The sequence below is a fragment of the Tachypleus tridentatus genome, chromosome 6 (assembly GCF_004210375.1).
Source record: "Tachypleus tridentatus isolate NWPU-2018 chromosome 6, ASM421037v1, whole genome shotgun sequence".
Lineage (NCBI taxonomy): Eukaryota > Metazoa > Arthropoda > Merostomata > Xiphosura > Limulidae > Tachypleus > Tachypleus tridentatus.
The window spans coordinates 10,653,527-10,680,463 of NC_134830.1; the positions used below are offsets into that span (position 1 = coordinate 10,653,527).

Consider the following 26,937-nt stretch of genomic DNA (forward strand, 5'->3'; position numbering starts at 1 on the left):
TGCCAGTTGATGGTCTAGGTTCATTTTTTGTTTTTGTAAGTCATGTAGTTCTTTGTATTTTGTGTTTAACATGGCTTTAAGTAGTTTTTCTGTAAATTTTGATAATGTTTGTGCATGTATTAAAATTTTTGAAAGTTTTACCTTTACAAAATTAGGGGTTAGTTGTTCTTTTCTACATTGTTGAATAAAATAAATGTCATTTCTTCTATTAATAAATTTTTAAATCCTTTTTAAAATCCTTAAAAAAATTTCATAAAATAATAATAAACTAACATGCAGCGGCAGAACAGAATGCTTTTTTTTTTTTTTTTCAGTTTGCTCTGCCGCTGATAATTTCCTGTAAATTTACGTTTCCTAGTAAGGTGGTCAGACAACGTAGGGTTTATGTCTATTTTCGTAGGCACAAGATTTTGGACTATAAGAATACAACGGCTGGTCAGTTAATATTATAATTATAAAAAATTTACAAGTCTTGTTGGTAGGTGATCAAGTAGGTGAGAAGGACTGGTTTTAACGAAGTTAAGGATTGTAATATTAGGCTATATTGATAGACTAGGTTTAATAATTTGATGAATATCTACTTATATAAAGTTATTTGTTGTGTTAATGTCTGTTTATCTATGTATAATAACTAAATAAGACCGATACCTATCAAATGACAACTTATGTTCGTGTAGTAACTACTACACTGATATATTTCTCATTCTTGTGTAGGTGTACGTAATTTACTTTGCGTTAGACTGTGCCTCAGGTTTCTTACGAATTCTTGTAGTCCAACTCCAAGTCTGAGTGTTTATAATATGATATTCAAAATCGCACTATATATAGGGTGGCCCGTAAGTCCGTACCCATCCATATATCTTATGTATCCAGTGTAACTGTGTGCTGTCCCTCATTCTCGCTGCATAATATTATGCGACGCCGTGTTCTGTGAGACATTTTCCTCAAAATAGCAGGGGTTATTGTTCCAAATGCTACGGTAACAGCTGCCTTCAACTCATCATTAGTATTATTGAATATAACATAATAACATATGGATGGGTAGGGACTTACGGTCCACCCTGTGGATTGAATACAAATAACCCATTGTTAGTTTTACCCTTAACAACGAAACGTATAAATGACATTGCGCTTTTATAACCAGACGTAGAATGATAACCATTTCAGTTAGCATGAAATAAATATCTAATAACAATAATAATGCTATTAAAATTATAAAAGTAATGTTAAATTTCAAGAAATGTATGAATGACACTAGTAGTAGTAGTAGTAACTCATTACACTAATATCATTAGCAGTCCAATAATTCAGTAACCACTTAACCAGATAGACCAGAGAAAGAGAGGTTACTAACAATAATACTGCTAGTACTACTAGTAGTAATATAACTACATGGTATGGATGACCAAATAATCAAAATACAGGTGATGTTAAGTGGGTGGTGTCAAAGGTAAAACTATTAAAGTAATTTAATAGGAACACTTATTCCACTTTCAGATTAATTTGTAGGTCATATATTCAAAAGTAGGTCATAACACGACTAATATTAGCAGTGATAAGTATATAAATATACATTAAATAAGAAAAGTGAAATTATCACTGCTTTATGTTCAATATGGAATACAAAACACATTTTTTATCTACTTATAAAATTATGTATCTAATTTTTAGTATTTCAGTTTTTCTTGATAATTTTATATAATATGCATACTGACTGAAATATTAAGCTTTGTGATTTCACAGAGCAATTAGTTTTATTTATGTAATAAATATTATGTATTATTTGAAGTTCTGTTTTAAATAATGCAACATTATAATGTTTTAATTTGTTTTTCTATGCAGTTGCATTTTTATGGTAAAATAATTGCATTATCTAGCATAAGTGTAATATATATTTTTATAGTTACTTTAAATTATGCAAGGAGTTTACATTTTATAAATGTTCTGCATAATAATTTCTGAAGAATAAGTCTGTAAAATTTTGGATAAAAATGAATTATGATGTTAAAAGGTCATCCTTTATTCTCTTGTACTTTATCACACAAACACCAAAAGTCAACAATGTCCATCCACCACACTTTGTTGATTTAACATCAATTGTTGAAAAGACAGTGTACTTGAAATTAACTGATTTGTATCAACGGAGCATTGTATGAAGAGCATAACACTGAACAATTTTATTTAGATAAAGAACCATTAATAATCAGTTGTCAACAAAATCACAAACTTTTAAGCTCTGTGATATTAACACACAATATTCTTTATTTATGAGGGACTCAATGGTGACTCTAGGCTGTCCCATCTGTTAAACTGAACTATTAAATAAACAACACAAACCCAGACCTTATCATTAAAATACTTACCAAGTCTTCTCTTGAACTCCTGTAAGTTTACTATTTGCACCACATGTGAAAGCAGCTAATTTGTAATGCTGGTTACCGTCTTATAAAAGTAAATTTATCTTAGCTGTAGGTGACTACTAACCTGCCAAAACTTTTCTGTTCTTTTATTCTCACTATTAAGTATGGGGGGGGGGATAATGCATTAGCATTGTCAGTTTCTTTCAATCTTAAACATATGAATTAGATGGAAGATGGCATGCAAACTTATTCCAATGGTTTATTATATACGTCAACGTTGAATGCAGTGTCATCTTGAACAGTAATGACTGTAACAGCCATAGTGCATTGGCAAGAACATAAAAAGTGAGCTTTGGTTATGGACATTTGAAACAAAGTCTATGAAAGTAAACAATGAAGTGTTGTAGAAGACAAATATTTAAGTATACTTTTGTACTATTAAGTGTTTAGCTCTGCTGAATGCTAAAATTCTGTTCTCAGTAATTTATATTTTAAGAACAATAAGACTATTTGTAACTAGAGATAAATTGTGAAGTTGATAAGCATTTGATAAAACTGGATGTTCTGGTTATGAGCATCTCAAAATAATAGGATTATTTAGCACAGACAAATTAATGTCTTTCTTATGATTTCATGAATTTAAAAACAGGCATGTAAAAACTTAAAGCCCCAGCACAGTTCAATCCAAGTATGTTTGTAACCTTGTATACATTCAAATTAAACAGCAGTGAACCTTTATTTAGAGCATGTGAAAAGGATTTCAGTATTTGGAAAAGGTGCGAAGAGAAGCATCCATAATGTTACCTAAAGTAACTGACCTAAACTAGTATTATAGTATTTTGCAAAATTCTGCACCTTTCTCCTTAAGACATTAAAAATAACAATTAAAATGAATTGTTTTAGGTTTTAAAAAGTACTCTGGTGTTGGAAAACCTTTCTGTTGATTATATTGTTCAATAGAAAAATGAAAGAAAGAAAATCTTGAACAGCAAGAATAACAAGTTTAAGTTTTGGAACTATATACAAAAAATAATTTTGAAGCTTCACCATGTTGTTATTGTCTGTCATTACATCCAGTCTGATGACTGTATCTTGACAATAGTTTTCCTTGTGGGAGGCTTTATAATAACTGTTAATTCAAAAGGAAATATGTCTCCTCTGATGACTTTCCATAATCTATATATATTATACAACAATGTTGGCTTCCAAGTGCTCATATCAACAGCTTGGTAGTGGAGTAATTTATTGTTATTATATCTGTAACTTGACTAATATGTAGTTGTATGGTATAACATTAATTTATTACTCATTCATTTCTCTAGCTGCTTGAGGTATGTGATGGTTAAATGGATATTTCATAGTTTATGTAACTAGTGGCATGCTTGTGTCACTTTTCCAGTTTGAGATTCTTCCTGATTATGTTACATACTGTTGTCTGAAGCACTGGTTGGTAGTTAACCCGTTACACTATGCTTCACTTCATTTCCCATGACTGGTGTATGACTTGGTGCAGGTTCCTGTCTGGGTGGTACTGGTGCTTCAAGCTGATCAATATTTCCTGTGTCATTAAAAACAAGGAATATCCCTGTCTTGCATATTCTAAACTACAGATCTGAAAACATCTTTTTGATCCAAGAGTCAAAAAATCAAATAGTATCAAAATGTAGTTCTTATACAGACTGTTCCACTGCATATTTGCTATAGTTTTTAAATATCCAAATCTCTGGAATCTCAAATTCATTTATGAAGACATATCTAACCAGTTACACTAGAGAAAACAGACCAAAGGTTTTAATTATATTTTCATGGCCTAAATTGTTTAAAGCAGATATAACTAATAATCCAGAGGTCTATATCTCAGTGATAATAGGCCTATTAGTCTTGCATCAATGGTATGAATTGTTTTTTAAAGTCTGACAAGATATACTTTTTCAAGTCATTTAGCAAATTTTAAAATTTTAGTTGGGTAACCAGCATGGTTTCACCATAGGAAATTATTGCCTTACAAACCTTTTGACATTCTTTGAAGAGGATGCTGCATTTCACTACAGGTATGGATTTTGTGTTTCTGGATTTTTGGGAAGCACTTGACAAGGTGTAACATAAAAGGCATGTTAGAAAAATTATCTGTAAGCTTGGATGATAGGTTGGATTGTTGGATAGAAAACTAGCTGGATGAAAGAAAGCAAGGTGTTATAAATGGAGTACAGTAGGACTGGATTAATGTTACAAGTGGAATTGCTCAGGACTTACTGTTAGGACCTTTGTTTTTATTTACATCAGTGGAATCGATGAAGAAATGGTCAATAAATTATTTAAATTTGTTTACGATACGAAAGTTTTTTCTCTTGCTGGCTGTTATGCTACAGTTTAAGAAAAGGTTTAAGAGTATTTGGTGAGTTAGATAAATAAATGGTAGATAATTTTAAATTATAATGAAAAAGAAGAGTTAAAGGGTACTAGGATGGTACTGGCCCATGCCTCAGTTGGAGGAGTAGATTCCATGTAATAGACATCCTTTCAATACCATATGGCAATTCCCTGATTGATAGATCAGTGCTAAACCTTGTGGCATACCCAGAAATAGGTGTGGGTCTTAATCCTCAATTATTGGGTTTGAAGTAAAGACTGTATGATCCTCATCCTACCCTCATTAGGATGATGGTATCCCTGAGGATTTGGATGTAGTTGACTTACTAAGTATGGTTTCCCATACTCTATCCATTCAACATCTCACAGTTTGGAGGTAAGTACTTTAGTAGAAGTTATGATTTTCTTGTACTGAGAATCTACTTCCTATATGTACTTACTTCTCTGGGTGCTCCCACCTTCTGTGAGACTTTGAAGTGAAGGTTTGATAGAAGAGTATTGAGGGGGTTGCAAGCACCATGTGAACATGTCATGCAACTATTGGTTAAGAGATGATTTACATGAGAAAAATGTTGAAATATAGTAGTTCCAACAAGGGGGAGAACATAAGGTTTGTGGCATGCGTAAAGAAAAGTTCACATATAAAGGACATCACTAAACAAGAATAGCTAATCTTGTGAGAGGAGGTATGTTCTTCTCAGAAATCATTTTTAGTGTATGAATGTATGACTTTGGTAGTACACCTGATAATTGTGAAACTAGAGAAGCAATGTTCTCACTTATGTGTAAAATGAGGAACATTTGATGACTGTTCAGTAGTTTCCAATTATTTGCAAAAACAGAAAGTAGTCTTCTCTAAAGTAGAATGAGAGAAAAATATTCTATCCAGAAAATTCTTGCATAATTATAGTAACTATTAATGTATTATAGTATCTCAGAAGGAGTATTCTAGAAAAAGATGCATCTTGATTTTTACTAATTCTCAAGAGTATATTTTAAAAGCTGGATTATTAATTATTCATTATGTTCAAGATATCCAACTTTTCAAGAACTTTCTAATGAAAGTAACTTAAAGTTTGTGAAGACAACTCTGTAGGCCTAGGTTTCATCCAGATGATTAACACTTAGTTTTGAAATTTAACATTTTATCTTCCATAACAATTAATTAAAAAAAAGTTTTAGTTATTAGTAGGAAGAAATATGGATTTGTAATGTAATTACCTGTCAAATAATATGCTACTCTCTTATTGTTTTTTTTGTTTTTTTTTAACATGTTATCTTGATAGTGTAAAAGGTGTGAACTTAGTTTGTTTATTGTTATGTTGGACAAGTATTTTGCAAATGATGTCTGACATTAGTTAGAAAATTGATTTGATAAAGGAGTATAACTTTAAGATCTGGTAATAAATCAGACTGGGCTCCAGTTAAGGTTGTTTTATTTTTATAACAGCTTGTTTGACTTATGGAATGAATTTCCATTAACAGTGTTGTAGGCTAGCATTTTACAGGGATGTGAAAAGTAATATAAAAATGAGTTGAAATTTTGCTTCTCTGAAGGGTGGGCATACAAGAATGGCCTCGAAGTACCAAATAATGCTTTGTCCATAGGTTTTATTTACTCATGTTGAACTTGTGAAATATGCTCATTTGTGATCAATTTTGTGTGGTCTTTACCAAAAGTAATTGTATTTTTTGAGAGAAGGATTGATGCTAAGTTTCTGTTATTAACAAAGTTGTCACTGACAATTGGATTCAGAGTTGACATAAGGAGTACAAACTTAAACTGTTGTTAATAATGAAACTATTAAAACAAAATGTTGGCTTTATTTATAGGATGTTTACTACAATTCAGTTTAAATGTTTGTGTCTGAATACGTTTTATGTCTGTTTATAAGAATATGATTTTTTATATCCAACACAGAAATGACTTCCCGAGGTAGAAGTGAAACTGATAAACTGAAACACAATCTTGAAGAACAGTTAGATCGACTGATGGCCCAACTAGCAGACCTAGAAGAATGCAAGTAAGAAAGATACCAGAGTAACAGAATCTTTAGTTTTCCTGGCTGTCATTAGTTGATTATTACAAACTTCGTATGATTTGAAATGTTATATAGTTAGTGGTAATACTTATGGCCCATAATGATGCTTCTACTACTAATTTGTAAGAACTTTGACTTGATTTATAAATTTTTAAGCCATTTTGTTTTCAGTTTCATGATACTAATTATCCTTTGAAAATGTGATAGAAGATGTTAGGGATTTCACTTATTAATTGAATATGTGATAAACAGAATATTAATGTGTTTTTCTATGTTCTCTGTTGTAGTGCATCATGTTATATATGTATTATTTTGTGTTGCATCTTTTACATGTGAAGTTTGAAAAAGCTTAGCAGTCTATAGCATATAATTACTAAGTTTTCATAGCTAGAAAATAGAATTACAAATACATGTTTATTTACTGTTCTTTGTCTTAAGAAAAATTAGTTTAAACACCTATTTGTAAATAATAATGATCTATATACATATATAATGTATAACAATTGAAGTGTGACTGTATATTACAAAATACTATTCTACTAAAGCACAGTCAAGACAGGTCACTTTGTAAAGACTAAAAGTCAGTTTTATATTATTGGATATAGTAACATGAGTGCTCATGCACTGCTTCCGTAATGTTAGTCAGGCATGACTCAAAGGTCAGTATAATAAATATATAATGTTATGAAACTATTTAGACTAAAGTTTGTATTTTTCTGTTATAATTTGTAGTTATTCTAGAATGAAAAAAACGTAATTTTTATTTATTTCCTGATATTTTATGGTCTTTACGAGGTTAGTAAAATTGACACCCATATGAGTTAGGGTAGAGAAAATAACAGACAAAATGTAAAATCTTACTGAAGACAAACATTTGAAATGTGTTTAGGAGGTTTTATAGATTGCCCAAATTATATTTGAGATTTTTTGGGATGAAGGATAGTTTTTTAAACACAACTTTGCACTCAGATTAGCAATGAAATAAACTTTATTTTTACAAACCAATCTTTAGTTAAAATACTTTAAAATCTGATTTTTTGTGCATGAAAAACTTGCAATCTTTATTACTTAAAATCTACCAACTTTTGTGAAGGTACATGTATTACATCAAAAGTTATAGTATAAATACTTAACTTGTGTATGTTATACTGAGTCTGTTACGAAAGAGTTTTGTTAAATTGACTATTTAAAATTGCATGTTTAATAGCACTGTGAGAGGAAAATGTGCTTTTTTGAATGTTTCATCTAGCTATATACAGAGATGTTTGTATGAATATTACAATTTATTAACATTTATAAGCATTGTATAAGGCTATATAGGTCCTTCATACATATGAGTAATTATGTAATGTGGTAAACTTAACTGATTATATTTGAAGAAACATAATACAAGTTTACTGTCTCTGGAAAGATTTACCATTGTTTTAGCTTATAAAAACTATGTGGAAACAATTGATGAAAAAACTATGGTGAAACATTGTAATGTGTTTAATAATATTTCAACATATTAACTTGTGTTATATATTAAAAAAATAAGATAAAGGTGCATAGGTTAATTGCTATTGAGACATTCTTTAAGGCATTATTTCCGTTACTTACTGGCAATAAAAACTTTTCTCAGAATATTGAAGGATATTTAATACTTCTGATTATTCTTTTCCAACAATCATAGTAGGTTAGGAAAGTTTGAAGCATTTTGTATTATATATTTTTTTGACCTTGATGTTTCAAAAGGAACAAAACAAATAATATTATTCTTTCACTCTGTGTATGTGCTGATAAACTTTCTGCTGCTGATTCATTTGTAGTATACTTTTTACATAAAACATTTTAAACTATTCTGCTTACTTAGGGATGAGTTGGACCCTGAAGAATATGAAGAAACAAAAAATGAAACTTTGGACCAGCTGAAAGAGTTTGACAAATCATTAAAAAAAATAGTTTCTGGCAACATGACCTTAATTGATGAATTAAATGGAATGCAACTGGTAAGATGATAAAATCTGTACTGTTTCATGTCGGGTTTCAAAAAGTGAGAGTTTTGTTAAATAATGTTATGTGAACCTTATGTTTAAAAAGAACAACAATACAAGTTTTATTATACAAGACAGATCAATTGATTTGTTTTATATAGTAAGTTTTCTCTCATGTATATTATTCCATAGTTTCTAGCTTGTCTATAGTTGTTGCATGATATTTGTTTGTGGTAAATGTTACTGCCACTTTTCACCATTAATTGATTTTATCTTGCTTCTCAGTTCTCTGTTTATTATGCATTTCCATTCTTGAGTCTGACCACAAGGTTGTGTTTTTGTCCAACTTTTTCCATTGCATGGTATTTTATGGTCTCATTGTTTGTTGTTGAAGAATACATCATTCTTTTCTCTATGCTTATTATGTTGGATTTTTACAGTACTTTTACTTTATCTAAATGTCACATGTGTTTTCAGGATCTTTATTCCATGATTTCATGTCATATTTTTAATATTTCTACCTTTATCTGATCTTAATATTCATGCTGGGATATTTTTCTCAACATCATTCCCAATGTTCCCTGCTTCCTAATTTCAATAATTCCTTTAACATGGCTTATGGTTGCTCCTCTTTTAACTTCTTGGATCTTCAGTCTTTAGGATCCATTCTGCTTGCTCATGAGTTGACTCACTGTCTCCAGTACTACTTAGTAAAAGCTCACTTGTCCTATCATCTTCTCCTTGCTTTATTGTTTTATTATCTGTTTTCTTCTTATCTGTTGTTTGAGGCCCTCTACTGGAATCTAGATGGTTTACCAGTTCTTTTTCCTTCTTTGGCCAGAGTAGCGTCATTGGCTCTCTCTTTCCTCGTATGGTTTCTGTGCAGTTCAGATCTGTTCAGATGTGACACCATTTTCTCTGTCGTTCATCCTTGTTACTTCTCCAAAGGACCTGTTGGTCTATTTAGGCCACCCAAACACTAAAAAAGATAAATAAAACCTCAAAGCCAACCTTATTATTAAAATATTTACCAAGCTTTCCTTTACACTTTTTTAAATTAAGTGAATCCACCACATATCGAGGCAACCAGTTTCATACCCTAACCACTAGTAGTTACTCCAATTTTGATAGCACCTTGTATGGGATCCTTTTTTCACTTCCATTTCCCTGCAAGGTAAGATACATTGGTGGTTGGACAACCTATAAGTTAGCAGGCATGCTGTTTCCTCTTCTGATTCTGGACCTCCATCTTTTCACAGACACATCCCTTCAGGGGGTGTGGGTCAGTTACCAGAAGGCTTGGGCTCATTGAAATATACATGAAAGTACTTTACTTGAATTTGACTCTTCCAGCTGGACTTTGCTCCAAATATCCTCTTATTAGATTTTACACCTAACTTTTTCCTTTGTTTTTTGTGATCATTATCCAGTAGAGGAGATTCTGCAATCTGGCGTGTGGACACCACCTGGTATATTCATCTTTCATTATCTTTATCATATCACAGTTTCTTCTTCACCTGGTTTTTGTCTACCACCATTGACCATTCTTCAGAGTTTGATGCAACTCTAACTAGTAAGTTTATATTCATACTATTTTTATTTCAGAATTCCTTAACTACTTTTTATTACATGGATCCCACTGTGGAGAGTAGTGCCTGACCAGAGATTTTTTAACTGTAAATCCACACTGTTCAGCCATGTTATCTTTCACATTATATTTTGTGGTTTCACTCACTGACCCTGGAGACAAGGTGTTTCCCAATATAACTTGATGGTGAATAACTTTGCAATATATTGCTTCATAAATATACCAGTCCCAAACTGTACCACTCATTGACTGCATGGGTGAAGCAGAAGGGGATTGCTGCCCATTCCTGCCACACCTAGAGTGAAAAACTTTGTATGGTCAAAATAAGGTTTTCTGGTCACCCATTTTACTGTTTCTGGTTATGACATTTCTTTGGATTCTCCACCACAATTTTCACTTTCCTTTCTTCAAGTTGAGTGTGGAAATTGTTGCTACTTTCCAGTTCCAAGCCTCTGTGGTGATTGATCCTAAAGGCACATTGCTGAATGTATTCCACAAAATAATCATTCAGTTACAAAGTAGGGTGGAGGTGTACGTGGTGTAATATCCTTCTGTTTGTGATAACCAATGCAATGGAGTGAGATGTCAGAATGCAGTTCATCACTTTGATTGGGAGCTCTCTGTGGATGTCAGTACCCTACAAAGAGGTTTCAGATCAGAGTGAACCAATCAACATTCGTCCTTACATGGGTTCAGGTTATCTATCTTCCTCCCTCAATTTTCTTTGTCTCTGTTATGGGTGGGTTTGTTTCAGTTCTGCCCTTGGCTATCTATAATTCTCTTTTTAAAGAGATGTTATTGCCAACTTGGATGGTCCTAGCCAGTGTCACAGTTATGGGAGTTGATTCCATGTGAAAAACATCCTTTTGATACCTTATGTCAAGTTTCTGGATCAATAGTCTGGGGCTTATCTGCATGTCACACCTGGGAATTGAGGTGGTTTTTAATCTCCAGTTCTTGAATTTGATATGCAATCTGAAATAATGATGGTGAAAACTGCAGAAAAGTTCTGGAAGAAGTGCATTTTGCTGGCATTGCTTCATTTTGAAACCTTCAGTTAACAGTTAGAATGCTTTGGTGCCTTTCATAGCAACAAGTAGACCATGAATAACATTTTATCCACTGAGTGGTTGGGAATAAATTGTACTATTGTGAATCATGTGTGCTAATTGTAGAAATTAATAATCTCAAAATGTCCTGCAATGGAAATATAATACTTGTCTTGAATAAAAGTCCAAAGAGGATGTAGTGTGGATTGAATAGAGGAGCAGGAAGCAGACTTCTCAATAAGAAGCAATAGTTGTTGGATGAGATGGTGAAACTTGAAAAAAATACAAAAACTTCAGAATTGACTTTCACAGAAGCTGTATATAAAAATCAAATTTGTATTCACTTTACAAATAAAGAAAAAGTATGTTTGGCTTTGGTGCATTATTTAATGCCATGGGGGTGTATCTTGTTTTGTTATGGATATCAGAGTCTCAAAAATTATGTTTCCATTTTAGAGAGTCCTATATAGGCTAAGGAAAAGTCCTGCTCTAAAGTGATTCCTCTCATCTGTGTGAATCATAGTGTACATCCAATGTGATTTTTAATCAACAGTGCATCATGTATTTGAATTCAAAGTGAAACTCTGAGAAACAGACCAAAATACATTGCATTTATGAAAAAAATTACTGTGTTTTCTTATTTCAAAATGAAAAGACAGAGTTTTGGAACAGGAATAACATGTAATTCAGTAATTTTTTTAATAAATCTTTATTTTTATGAGAATAATTCAATGAACATTAAATAATTTACATTTCAAAAGCAGTTAAGTTTTCTAGTACAGTAGTTATAAATAACCACAATTACAAATTAATAACAGTATAAATAGATGTTTAAACACATCTGTCATGAAATTATATGTTTGGAAGACTGCATTATTATCTTTCTTTTTTTAACACATTCACTCAAAATTCTCAACTGACACAAGGTCATTGCAAAATCACTATTTTTCTTTGTTGAAATTAAGTTTATGGGAAGTTTTCCCTGAAGAATTATGTACTTCTGCCTCATAGGTCTAATAACTCAATGTATATGTGTAGTCATCACTTATTATGGTTGCCTAGATGAATAAACTTCACTTTTACTAAACTGGCATTTTTCTTTTAACAAAAGCTGGTGTTTCTAGTTTGACAACATATAAAAGCCTACAGTGTTATGCAGAGTAAAGCTAACATTATGCTACCAGATTACAGTTTATTTAAAATTACTTGTTCTATTTATTCTATCAGGTATTGGTCAGATTTCATGTCTCCATATGCTTTTGAAATCAAAAGATAGTAATTTGTAAAGTGATACCTATAAGAGATAGAGTAACAGTGTGCTTTCAGATTGAAGTGTATTAGATGTTCATTACCCTTCAGAACTGTTAATATTAACCACTGTGATAGGTTCAGTCATTTATAGAGACCTACAAGTATCAATATATAGGTATAAACAGGTGGATCAATTGAATAATTCCTCAATAATGAAAACAACAAACTTTCATAATATCACTCGTCTCAATATGCACTAAAGAAATTTTATTCCTGCAACCCACGTTTACTGTATTTATCTCCTACAGTCTGTAGCATGAATGTAAAATTTGAACTCAACAATACTGACTATGAGCAGTATTTATTCATTGTGATGTTACTTGCATGCCTCTCTGACTGAGAGACAACTCTGTTTGGCTGATGCTGGCCTAAGCTAATAAGTCTGTATATCACTAAGTTATAATTAACATACATTACTTGTTCGTTCTCACAGAAATCATGAGGGGGCCTTCATCAAATCTTGGTAGTTTCTATGACTAAGTTTTGATATCAGAAAAGTACTTAAGCTCAAAAAGATTATATAACAAATGAACCTTTTGAAAACATTCAGATTATTGAATTTTGTTTCCATCAAACATCTCTGGATAAGGAATATTGCTCATATCTTCACTAGCAAAAATATATGATGTTATAACTTAACCATTTCAAAATTATCAAAGTGAGTTTTTTGTTTTGTTTTTTTGTAAGTTTTCAAAGGCCCTACTTCCATTTTAATATTTTGCATAATTGTAATGTATTTAAATAAGTCCTAGCTGATTATTTTTCATTTATTCTCTTTAATTTTGTAACATATTTTTGACCAGCTTTTTAATCTCAAGTTCTCTGAGTTTCCTGTCATATCAGTCAACTTAATTTTATTAAAATTCATAATGTTTATAAAATTTAACCCTTTGCAAGTCCAACCTGCTCTATTGCTTGCAGCCACCTAGTTTTTTTTTTATAAGGAATATGCGTATTTTGAATATCTGAAAGTTTATTTTTAAACTATTAACATACCATTTGATCAATACCTTTAATTATTTTATTAGCCCAGATAACCACCAATACTTCTTGTTGCATACTTTCAAGATTTGCTGTCAAAATTTCATTCTTCCTGAACTCCAAATGCAGTAAAATAAGTAATGATCACTTGCACCCAGATGTTTACCATTTTTCATCTTCTCAACAATTGCTCATATGTAAGTTAATAATAATTTGAAAAAAGCATTGTTCTTAGTAGGTTCCCTAACCATTTGAAGAAGACATTCTGTTTTTTTTTTGTGATTTGACTCTTTTCACTTTCCAATTCCTGAAATGAAAATCCTGCTCCTTCCGTGATTGGTGATCTGTAACAAATTTCAACTAAAAGCCTTTTCCTCTTATGTTTGCTTATAAGAAATTCCAGTAGAATCAATCTCTTTACCGTTATCTTTGATATTCTCAACATCAGTAAAATGTTACATTTTGAACATTAGTCTATTTGTCACTCTTTTTTTAGTGTTGGGTCTTTATTAAATATTAACTAACTTTCTACATTAAAGAAACTTCTGTCAACAAAATTCTCTACAAGTTCATTTCTGTTACATCAAAATCTACCATTCCAATTAGAGCTTTAATATGTAGTATTTATTATACTTCTAACATTACAATATAAATAATTTACTTGCCTTTAGAACTACTTTTGTAGTGGTCATCATCACTGTCTAATCCCAGTTTAAAGCTGTGCTTATAGCTGAATTAATAACAAAATGTAGTTCCTACCCCATTTAATGTAAACCATCCATTTAGCTGATTCCACAAGTCCAGTGTGCTCAATCTTAATCTGAACATTGAGACTTAGTAATCTACTTATAATGTTATTCCCACAATTAAGTCTTGGCAGTATCCCTGGGTGAATTAAGTTAGTACGGTTCCCTTCTTTAAAGTCCTTTATCAGCCTTTAATATTTTTATAAGTTAGCTCCCTGATGTACCATTTTGTAAATCATTAGCATCTATGTGTACAGCAAAAACTGCATCTCTACTACCAGACACGTATTATATCGCATGCTCTATTGGGTTTAATTAAATCTGTCAGTGTCATATTTAACTATCCTTTCATGTTCAAAGCATTTCAACATTTGTCTGTTATCAGTCTGTTGTACATCATACTGTAAACTGAATGTGCACTGGGTAAGTCCCTTAGAGTGACTCCATGTTGGATAAATAATATTGATGATAATTCTGGATTTAGGAAATCTAACTTCAAGAAATGTGGCAAGCTTTTAGTTAACAAGTAAACAGTACATGCCTGTTTTACACAAAGATGTGTTATTAAAAGTTTGTAGTGAAGATCTATATATGTCTGTAAAATTAATGAACTTGCTCTGACTTGGACTCTTATATTGTAGGTCAAGATTATATTAACTTGAAGAATGAAAATGTTTTTCATCTATCAAACCAGTTGCATTTGCCTAAATTCTAGAACCTTCTAAGTGCTCATTTAAAGTTGTTTTTTTCAGTATCTCTATGTGCTTTCTCTGGTATTTTCTCTCACACACTGTTATGAAATCAACAGTGTAGGGTAATATGAAAATTTAACTCTGACATAAAGTTATAATACCATGTTGAATGGTCTTTTGTATAAGGTCAAAGAGTTAACTTTTACATAGTTATATGTAAAAAAATAAACAGATAAATGTGCTTTGATTCAAGTAGTTAACACTTATGTATGCTTTTATTGCTAAACTCATTAATCAGTTTTAATTACAGCTCGAACATAAAATATGTGACACATGCTCTACAAACAAATTCATGTGCAGGTATACAAAATATAGCCATTTCTGATAGAAGAAAAATTCAAAGTGTTGTTTGTTTTGTTGGATAATGGATTATTTCTGAAACTGGACTGAATAGGTTCTTTGTTAGGAAATTAAATTTTGGTAAAAAGGTTTGTTGCAGTTTGTCAAACTTTCTTGAATGTTTTAGTTTCCAGATAAATTATTTTTTTAACTTTGCACACTAACAACATAAATCCTAGATTAAATGATTATTAGAAGGGCATCAGAAAGGATTTATGAAAAAATGTTGGCTGAAAATGAAAAATTAACAAGATTGTTATGTGATCCACTTACTACTGTTGTTATGTGGTCCTCTTACTACTGTGTTTTGTCAGTCTTTAAATAGTGAGCAGGTACCAGATGATTGTAAGTCGGTCAATGTAGCTCCTATTTTCAAGGGAGGTGATAAAAATTTTCCCAGTAATTTTGGCCCATTAGTCTTACATTAGTTGTGGGAAAAATTTGGTTAGTCTGTTAAAAAATGTTTTGCAAAGCCATATAATAAAGTTTATAATATCATTGGATAGTTAACTAAGGGAAAACCCTTGCCTTATAAATCTTTTGACATTGTTTAAAAAGGTTACTGCTTATGTAAATGATGGTAAGGGTGTAGATTTGGTACATCTGGATTTTCAAAAGCATTTGACAAGATGCTACATATAATTTTTATACAAGCCTTCTATCTATACGTGTGGGGATAAGGTATCAAATTGAATAGAAGAGTGGCTGGAGGGAAGAAAGCAGAGAGTTAGATGTGAAATTATAGTAACTGGATTAATGTCTCAAGTGGAATACCTCAAGGTTTAGTGCTATGACCTTTACTGTTTGTTATTTACATCAGTGACATAGATGAAGGAATGGTCAATAAGTTACTCACATTGGATGTGAACTAACTGTGATTAGCAAGTCTGATGACACATAATGCTAAAAGTCAAGTTTCAGTACTCTCTGTAGGCAGAGTACAGAGTCCATTATGTAGCTTCGTGTTTAACAACAAATAGATTTAATGTTAAGAATCTTTTCTTTCTTTTTTTGTATTGTAAGGGTTATACTTAAACAGAAAATATATAGTAGGTAAGTGCATTGTATTGATGGACTTGTGGAGAATAGGTCAAAAGTTCATAAAATACATTGTTATTATATCTAGTTATTTTATTTTAACTCATTCTTATAGGCTATTCAAGCAGCTATTAGCAAAGCATTTGAAACTCCTGAAGTCATTCGTATGTTTGCCAAGAAACAACCCGGTCAGTTAAAGCAACGCCTGATTGAAGTGAGTGACTGTATATCAATTAAACCTTATGTATTTAACGTAATGGGAGCTTTTCTACAATTCACAATTGTTAGTTTTCCATAGCTGTAGTTAAATAGCCACATATTCATTACCTGTTTTTGTTACAGAGGTAAAGCCAGATTAACACTTTCTTAGGCCTGGTAGAAAAGATTCATGAGTCTCCATTTCCATACGATCAATTTATTTTTCGCCATTTATTCATTTGATATGGAAATAGTTAATTTAAACCATTTCCCAGTAATAGTAGTGGACAAGGATACAACTGTTCTTTAAAATTCTAGGAGTACTTTTAGTCTCATTTTTTCAAAACCCAAGAAATGTAAAACCAAAGAAAAAGTGATGAGACAATACATGTAAATAACCAGTGTTCAAGAAATATATGGTAATAAGAGCACAATTTATTACTATTAAGTAAAAAAAAGTGTTGTTAAAAATGTATTAAATGTACATATTATTGGTGAAAATATATCTGTGTGTGTTCTTAAACAATTTGAATTTACAGATCTCTTGTGTCATTGTTAATCTGCCATTGTAAAAAAGGCTATTATGCAGTGATTCAAAAAAATGATGATTATTTCTTTCTGTCGTTATCAGAATCGTATCTGTACAAAGGACAACCATCATTATGTTAAGTTTTTTTCTCGGGTATCTCTAGTCACAATAATTAACTTCACAAGATAATTAAAAATGAGTTGCTATAATAATACTGGAAACTTGATATAAATCAGTTGTAATCTCAAAATTTAAGAGGATTTGTTTTTATTCTATTTTGGAATGATGAAGCTAGTTATAAATTTAAGATTTTATTTTTGTGAGAACACTTGTACATTGAATGTTTTGTTTATCATTAAGTATTTCTTTAAACCACAATATATTATAGATCAATCAGAATTATTCTCACTGGGCATATGTATTCAACATATTAAACAAGGTTTCTTCAATGTGGAGATTCTAATTAGGGTTAAGTTCAAAAATCTGTACATAATTAGAAAGTACTATGAAAGGCATAGTCTTGTGCAACACTTAATTTATTGCTTTTAAACAGGATAAACTATAATTTCTAGGCCTGTCTTGATAGTCTATATGCTGTACATTTTTTTCCAGTTTTATCATGAAAACTGTGAGATTATGAAAATAAGTTTTTGCATTTTTAATTACAATGTACAGTTAGAACGAGATTCTAGATTTGGGAAACTGGCACTTGATCTTATGATTCAGCAAAAAGTGGAGATTCTCACTGCCCTGAAGAAACTAGGAGAAACTCTCCAGCCTGGTGAAGAAGAGTTTTTACAGCAACATTCAACAGCTTCATTGAAGGAGTTTGAGAGCATTTCTGGTGACATTGGTGAGGAAAGATGCTCCTTAACTTTTGATAACATTAAATTGTATGACATTATAAACTGTCAGAAATTTTTGTCATTTATGAAATACATTTTTAAATAGTACAGACACATTTGTAAATGTGTAGAAAAATAACATTATAAACTCATTAAGTGAAAGTATTCTGAAAATTTATTAGCAGTCATCAATATAATGTACTTAAGATAATGTTACATTTATATAAGTTTTAAGTTTTATTTTCTTTTTTTTACTGTGTGTTGGAATTATCAAATATGGAGATATAGATCTACATTAAGCTATTAGCCTAGTGTTACACAGTGGTTTTTAGACTTTATAGACAGTACTAGAACTGATATCGAAATGGTGTAACGTATTAGTAGCAATTACATCAATCAGTTTATGCTAGAAGATTGAAAATGTGATTAAATTTAGTAATTAAACTTGTGATTAATTTTTGTTTATCATCACAAAAATAAAATATTAATTACAAGTATTTCTCTTTTTTTTTTGGTTATTTCAACAGTTGATTAATTGTAATTATGATTAAATCATGTATGATGAAAGTAATCAAATAATCAAAATTAATGTTTCTGATTATTCCTGTTATCCAGCAATCCACATATTGCCACTGTGTGATTGGAACATTAACAGTACATTTGTTTGTGATAATCACACACAGTTACATAATGGTCTGTCTATGCTCAGCTCATTCACAAGTATCTATGGTGTTTTTAACTACAAGTTTTGTCAGCTCTGGACCAACATATCCTAATGATTAGTTTGGAGAGGAGTTGCCTCATGATTCAAAGGTCTCAGGTTTGATTCCAGTTGCCACCAAACTTGCTTGAGGTTTCAGTTGGGGGATGTTATATTTTGTTATGGCAAAGCTACTAAGGCTATATGCTACCGACTCTAATTTTGAGCTGCTGCCTACACAAGGAGGGCAACTGTCGGGAAGCACTCACCGTTAACTCTTGGACTAATTATTGCTGTTACTATTGTTGTTTTGGCCCATGTGTGTAAACATATACAATGGTTTGAGAAACATTGTAGTAATGAAGTACTAGACTTGTCAATTAATAAATTATCAAATACAACTAATTGCTCATCTTTAGATGGCACTTTCCTTCATTTTGTCTGTGGTGCATGATTTCCAACCATATGCGCACACACATTTATGTTAAAAAATCCATTATCTTGCTATTATTCAATATTTAAAGGTGTAATGCACCACAGACTCAAACAGAAATGTAAATTTTATGTGTTTAATCCACTGTTTTTCTTAAAGGACCATTTTATATTGTTTTATGTCATACTGAGTAATATATAAACTTACTGTCAGAGTGAAAAGTTTTCTACTTTGGACTTGTACCTACTAGTGCAGTTACTGGTTTTGTATACAAGGGCCATAGGTTCAAGCTCCAGTGAGAGAAGATATTTTAATATCGTGATCCATTATACTAGTAAGAAACTGATATTTTTCATTTATCACTACTAAATCATAAGACTCAGTGGCTGCCTTAACACACATTATGACTGTATTGTAAATTTAAAATTTCAGAGTTGTGCATGTTACAACATAAAACAGGCGTGTTCTTCACAGTTTACTCAAAGATGAACTTTGAGCAAGTGGATAGTGTAATGGTTAATGTAGAAATTTGAACTCTGATTGTTAGTTTCATTCTTTTTAATGCTGTAAACTTTTGCATAAGTTTAATTTTTTCTCCAAAAGTGATAATCACTAAACATTTAACTGTTTAAACAAAATTAGATTATCATGTGCTTTTTAGTACTTCCAGTAAAATCTTAGTTACACAAGACTACAGGGAAAAATATATTAAGCACTAGAATGATATGAACATACTTTATTATGTAGAAATTTAAAAATCATACAAGTGCAGAGAAATGAAACTTTAATAGAAATTGTTATTACTTACAAATGGCTCTAAACTGTTGAATTTTGCTTATTCATACTGAGAAATTATTGTTTTTCATGTTTGCATATAGATGTATCTTTGTGCATAAATGCATTCATTTAGTGTTAATGTCAATTGAAACGTTAGTAAACTTAAGTGGAAGAGAAATTGTTCTGTAATGTTTTCCCAGAAAATAAATTATAACAGTCGTTACAAAAATAAGTGTGTTACATCTTCAGTTTAAAGTGTAGTATTTGTGGTTTCTATTGTCGAAACTTAGCACAATAAACAGTATAATAATACAAAGAAACTTTTTTATTTCAAACCCATTACTTTGAAAATTAGGTTTAATCAAATGTTCCACAGTCTTAACTTTTCTAGATACCTTAATGAAAGAATTCAGAATTGGCTTATACTTTGTACTGTTCCAAACTTCTCACATTGAAAACCTCATTTTTTTTTCTTCATGATGGTACTATGGCTTTGTATTACTTGTTTTAATCTAATGGTTAGTTAACAGTAGTTTTAAAACTGCAGGTGTTTTAACACACAGTAGCTAACCTATTTAGTAGTTGTTTCACTTTTAGGTTCTGAGTTGTTAGTAAGATGCTCAGCCCAAAAATACTACTCCAAAGTCCATAAATATTGGATGGATAAGGTTTAGCGATAGTCCATTATAATTAAATGAAATAATAATATTACCTTCATTTTAATAACATCAAATATACAGAATTATCAAGAAGCATTTGTACTGAATGCACAATGTGCAATATGTTCTAACTTCTTGTCTTTTGTGCCACTACTGATATAAAATGTAAAACCTATTTCAAATAATTTGATATAAGTATTATGTTAAGAATTATTTGTAATTAGGATAATTTGCAATGTACCTGAACATGTTTTATGTAATTCTCATCAGAATTTATACGTTTTAAAAGAAGTATGAATAAGTATGATGAATACACATACAATAACTTAAAATGATGAGAAAGAAGCTTGATATGATAAAAAATGTTATTCTAATATCTACATCACTTCTTACTCCACGATATATCTGTATGAAACTTGTTGTAGCTTCAAAAAGATTGTGTGCAAAATTTACAAGTATTCATTTCCCAATTTTAGATTCTTTTAAGAGAACTGTAAAGCAGTTCTCAATATGTATGTCTTTTATTTCTCATTTTCTGAGAAACTTTAAACATTTAAGCATGGCATTAGTGCAATCAAGAGTTGTTATCCAATAATCTTTAAGAAGTATTATTTTGAATTGCTTATTATACGTAATTCTTTTGTAAGGTTTTTACAGAATAAAAATAAGGATACATTAATAACTTGAGTATGATGATAAATGAAGATAGTGATAACTACAAGTCTTCAAGTGTGTATTTCTGTTTAAATAACAGGAAGGACAAAATTCATTAAACATCTGTTATGGATACATTTTATACCAGTTAATTATTAGAAACTTTCAATTTCATTTCATTTTTTTGTAATTCAGTCTCAATAACAGAATTTCTCTTATGTTTCTAAACATCAGTAGTCTTAAGAACATTCAACTATTTTATAAAAAATTTCATCAGATGACTAATTGCACAAGATGCAAGTTGTAATTACTTCACAGATTAAAAGTTTTTTCTTGCACAACAGCTACAAGTGAGAAGGTACTCAAGATGGCAGAAACTCAACTTGAACAGGCTGGAAGATGATAGAAACCAAAACCATTTTTATCAGCCAAGAGAGATATCTTAAACTTGGAAATTAAGTATGGTAATGTGACATAAAGTTTTGTTGGTTTCTAGAAGATGAAGAGCTCAGATACTCATGATTTATAACAATGTGATTTACCTAGTTTTACCTGGATGAGCTGCTTGATTATTTTAAAGCTAAAAATGTAGTTCTGGTGGGGAAAAAAATCTTCTTGCCCTATACCTAATCAAAACACTTTGAACCAGAAATACATGTAATAAGACAAGCACAGTTTTAGGCTTATTTTAAATTAGGTAACATCTTCCCGTTAATTCTGATATATACTAGCATTTACATATTAATAAACAACTTCAAATTTTGAATTATTGATGGAGAGCATACATGTAAATCAACATTCTGTTGTACTTCTTCAACTAGTTCTGAACAAGAAAGCCAGAAGCAGTTGGAGTGTACTTATTATTAAATTGCTAGAAAATATTAATATTTACGAAAAAAAACTACATCCCATAATATATATAGTTGCCTTAGACATATTCTTAAAAAGTCAGAACTTTGATTCACTTGTATGAGCAATATTTAGTTTTGATTTTAGTAGCTGACTCTGCAAAAACAATTTTCAAATTTTTGTTGACATATTAGTCTGTGTGTGTATGTAATGTTCATAACAAATTTTGGTGATTTCATCAGTAACATATTTAAGTTTACTTTTATGTTATTTAGTTTGAAAAAAATATTAAAATAAACTGTTAAGAAAGAAAATTAAATAGATTATGCATACTAGAAAAGGTTCAATCACAGATTGTTTAAACAAAACATACTAATAGATTAAACGTGAAACATTTAGAATGAAATTGAATATTGCTCGTACGTTCAATATTTTATTAATATGTGTTTCTGTAGCCAAAATTCAGAACAGCATTGTAAGTGTATAACCAGTAGATGCAAATTGATAGAAAACAGATTTATGACTTGCATAAAAGTGAATTAATCCATCGAGCTAGTAAATATAAAGCTTAGATAAAAATTAAAACAACTTTTATTTTATGAATAAATGTGAGTTATCTTCTTCATTTATTAAAATAATCCATACACATAGTGTTTATTTTAATACCTGTTGAAGGGTAGTTAATAACAGTTTTTCTTGAAAGGTAGAAGTTCAAACATTTTGAAGTTTCTTTGCTGTATTACTGCTTTTAATTTTTATAAATAAACATTGTAATTCTAAAGCATTTTTCAGGGTTTGTAATTTTATTTGATGCAGTTAGGTTACAACAGGAGTTATTTATTGGTGTTTATATGTATGCTTATTTCACTCTTAGGAAGATGAATTTTCTTTATGCTTTAAGAAATAAATTACTAAAACCTAGTAGTTTCTACAGGAAAGTCTGAAATCGTCAAGTCTTTATAAGTAAAGTGTTACTACAAGATGTGTAGGAAATATATTTATTAGCATGGATAACATCTTATATTTCATCTGTAGAAATATATACACCAAAATTCTGTTTATAAGAAACAAGATTCAAATATATCATCTGGCAATAACAGTATAATGTGTGTATAATAATAATATTCAATTGGAGTTAGTCATGTATTTAGGGCAAAGCTAAAAATTAACCTGACTTCAAATGTACTTTTCTTACATATCTTCTCATAATTATTAGAGTGCATTATTTCATCACTCTTTGCCCTTGCTGTTAATGATATTTTTGGCAATGAACCCAATGTCTCATGAGTTTGCAGACCCACAATGTTAGAAACAGGGTTTCAGTATCCATGGTGGGCAGAGCACAGCTAGTCCATTTTGTAGCTCTGTGTTTAACTACAAACAAGCCCATGGGGCTTGGCCATCTAAGGTGACTTACATCAGTCCTGTGTGTGCAGTTTTAATTTTTTTTAAATTTAATATACCTGAGTTCAACTTTACCTATGTCAAGGTTAGAGTGGGCAGTTATTAATTTATAGGCCTGGGAATCTTCTTAAGCTCACAGTTCATGTGGTCATTTTGTTTACTGTTGTTTCCATCTAGCAGCTGTTGAGAATGAAGAATATTGCTTAAGCCTTCATTACTAAAAAAATAGAGAAAAAGGAACTTTTTAATAATCGATCAATCTCATAATCATCTGATAATGACCCTCCTGTATCATTCATCAAAGATCTTATGCCCATCCTAACATTTTGTTTGCTTGTAATATGTAATTGATGAAACCCTAAACATTTGTTTTTATTTTTTATCATGCATCATTGTTTAATTTCCCTTTTAACCAGCTTTTTTATCTTTTTTTTTATTTCCCATCATTGCAGTAAATTCAACATTCTTATATTTATAATGCTTGTCTTTAATTTTATTCTTTATGAGCCAACCTGGTTTTAGTACTTGCAGCCACTCTTTTTTTATGAAGAACATACTTGTCTGGAATATGTAAAAATGTATTTTAGAAAGTTCTCATATTTGATCAGTATCTCTAACTAATTCAGTTATTCAATTTACAATAGATATCTTTTCTCATTTCTTCAGAATTTGGTTTTTTTTTATTTGAAACCAAAATTGTATTATTCCACATCTCCATGTGCACCAAAATATCAAATCTGATTCAGTAATGATCACTTGCATTCAAATATTTCCCAGTGTTCACCCTATCAACCATTTCTTTATTAGAAGCTAACAATAAATCTGAAATAGTGCTGTTCCTAAGTGCTCCAAACTGTTGAATAATTCTGAATGCTTTCTTAAAACTTGTCTCCCTAATGATTTGACTCTTTAACAAATTGCTGTCTGTGTGAAATTAAAGTCTTCATTAATTATAACCTCATTAATAGTTGGATTCTTTATCTTCCCGTATAGTTCCTCATTAATTTCAATATATTCTAATGGTTATTTGTATACTAGCCAATAACAATGTCTACAAGGATATAAGAAAGAGTGTAAATTGGCTCATGGATGGATATACCTCTTATTACACTACTTACATTCTTTGTATTGAACTGTTTGGGGTATTATCTTTATTAAGCTGTGAAAAGTCCATACTCATGCATATAACTGAGAAAGAAACACTTGAAAAACTCAGACTAAAAGATTACAACTTGGAACAGGATCCAAAACAGTTGTGAAAAATTCAAGGTAGAGGTGGCAGAACATATACTGAAGCTGAAAGGTATAGAAAATGAGAAAGAGAGATCAATTAGAACAGAACAGAATTCATTAGAAATCCTTTAAAAAGCAGAAAGAGGTACACAAGCAGCAGGATCCACAGTATATGAAACCAATTTTAGAAATTAGCAACTGGAAATCAAAGAGTAGAATTGAAAAGGAAAAAAGGCAAAGTCTTCTTGTAGAGGTATTAATTTTAGAACCAACTACAATAAAATTAAATGGTAGAAAGCAGTGGGAAACAACTGGTGGCTGACCCACAGTTAGAAATGCCAATGATAATGAATGTACTGGAGAGAACTGTTTCAACAATAAAAAATGAGGTTCTGTACCAGACACAGATGGTATGAGACACTACAAAATCAAAATTATCTTCATGGAAGAGAATACAGATATATTTTAAATAATCAATTTGTCAGGAATGAATGAAAAATATAAAATGTCCTCAGAGACTGCTCATTGGTGGTATTACTCAAACTCCTCAGGTATCATTACATGAAGAAACCTAGACTAATATCAATGTAAAGATAAAGCCAATGAAAAAGGTACCAGCAAAAAAACTCTCATGAGAGCATAGTGGGAGAGACAAGACCAGAGGTTTTCAACTTGAAATATAAGTGTATATATATAGCCATTATATTATTAGTTTTGTGCTTGAAGATTTGACAAGCACCACTTGGAACAACTATATCTCATATTTTCTCAAGACAGCTGGGTCATCTTCATGTTAACCTGAAGATACAAACAAAGTTTTAATACCCATATCAACCATCTTCAGAATACTTTTCTGCATCAAGTAGGTTTCTAATCATCATGGACAATTTTAAGCCACCAGAGAGGTTTTTGAATAATAATGTTCACAATCCATGAAAGGCATTGTTAGCTGCTACATGTATTAGAAGGTTTCTGACATATAAAAGGTACAAATAACTGTATCAGTTACATTGTTTCTGATATAAAAATAGCACAAAGAATTGCATGAATTAAAATGTTTACAGCCTCTAAACAATTGCTGTTAACTATGAATCACAATGTTTCCAGTATATGTTTAGAATCTGTAAATGTATCAATAATGCAAATTTCAAGTGTTAAAAGTTACAAATTATTACAATGCTCATGATCTATAAAATTCTTGATGTTATAAGATTTATTAATCATGATCTAAAAATGTTATGGGTGGCTTCATGAAATAGAGTTTACAATCATTAAAAGCTATTAGTAACCACATGAATCAAAATGTCATAGATATATGAAAGTTATTTACTACTTTATGAATTAAAAACTTGTAGATTTGCAAAAATTACTGCTTGCTCACTATAAAAATAACTGTTATAAATATATAAAACATAAGACTAACTATATCCATCACAAAATATCCAACTTATGAAACCTACAGATATTTGCATAGAGTGCATTGTTTGTGATCCATAAAAGTGACGGATAACTACATAAATTACAATATTTCCCATCTATAAAAGGTGGGGATACCTGTATTAATTAATATGCTTCTAGTTTAAAAAGTTACAGATATATACATTAAACAAAACATTTCTTATCTATAACAGTTACAGATAACATGAACAAAATGTTTACCGTCAATAAACTAATGGATGACTACATGAATTATAATGTCACTTACAAAGGAAAGTTGTGAATACATTCATGAATAACTGTGTTTATGATCATGAAAAGCTATTAATAATTACACAAATTAGAATATTTCCTACTTACAGTAATTACTGATAACATCATGAAGTGTTACAGATCTGTAAAAGGCACCATAACTACATGCACTACAACATATCTGATTTATCAAAGTGAAATATAAGTTGAATTACAATTTTTAAGCTTTATTGATAAATGAATTAAGTACAGTGTTTGTAATCTGCAGAAATTACTAATAACTACATGAATTAAAATGTTTTTGATCTCTCAGAGTTATAAAGGGCTTCATAAATCGCATTGCTTAAGATATATAGGAGTTACAGATAGGTAATTAATTTACAATCTTATTAACCTACAAAAGATAAATACATAACTT

At 30.6% G+C, this 26,937-nt stretch overlaps 1 protein-coding gene across 5 annotated transcripts; it reads left to right on the top strand.

Moving 5' to 3' along the window:
* The first annotated feature begins 275 nt into the window (after nt 1-275).
* On the top strand, nt 276-22,977 carry LOC143251925 (protein LZIC-like). 5 transcript variants are annotated; one of them, XM_076503294.1, is made up of 6 exons: nt 276-435; nt 6,652-6,754; nt 8,625-8,760; nt 16,665-16,763; nt 17,952-18,129; nt 21,689-22,977. In XM_076503294.1, the coding sequence occupies exons 2-6, from the start codon at nt 6,654-6,656 to the stop codon at nt 21,745-21,747; spliced, it is 573 nt and encodes a 190-aa protein (XP_076359409.1). In that variant the 5' UTR covers nt 276-435; nt 6,652-6,653; the 3' UTR covers nt 21,748-22,977. The 5 variants fall into 5 exon arrangements, with proteins under 5 accessions (XP_076359409.1, XP_076359411.1, XP_076359413.1 ...); XM_076503296.1 differs by having other exon boundaries at nt 277-494; XM_076503298.1 differs by having other exon boundaries at nt 296-490.
* Nucleotides 22,978-26,937: the final 3,960 nt, after the last annotated feature.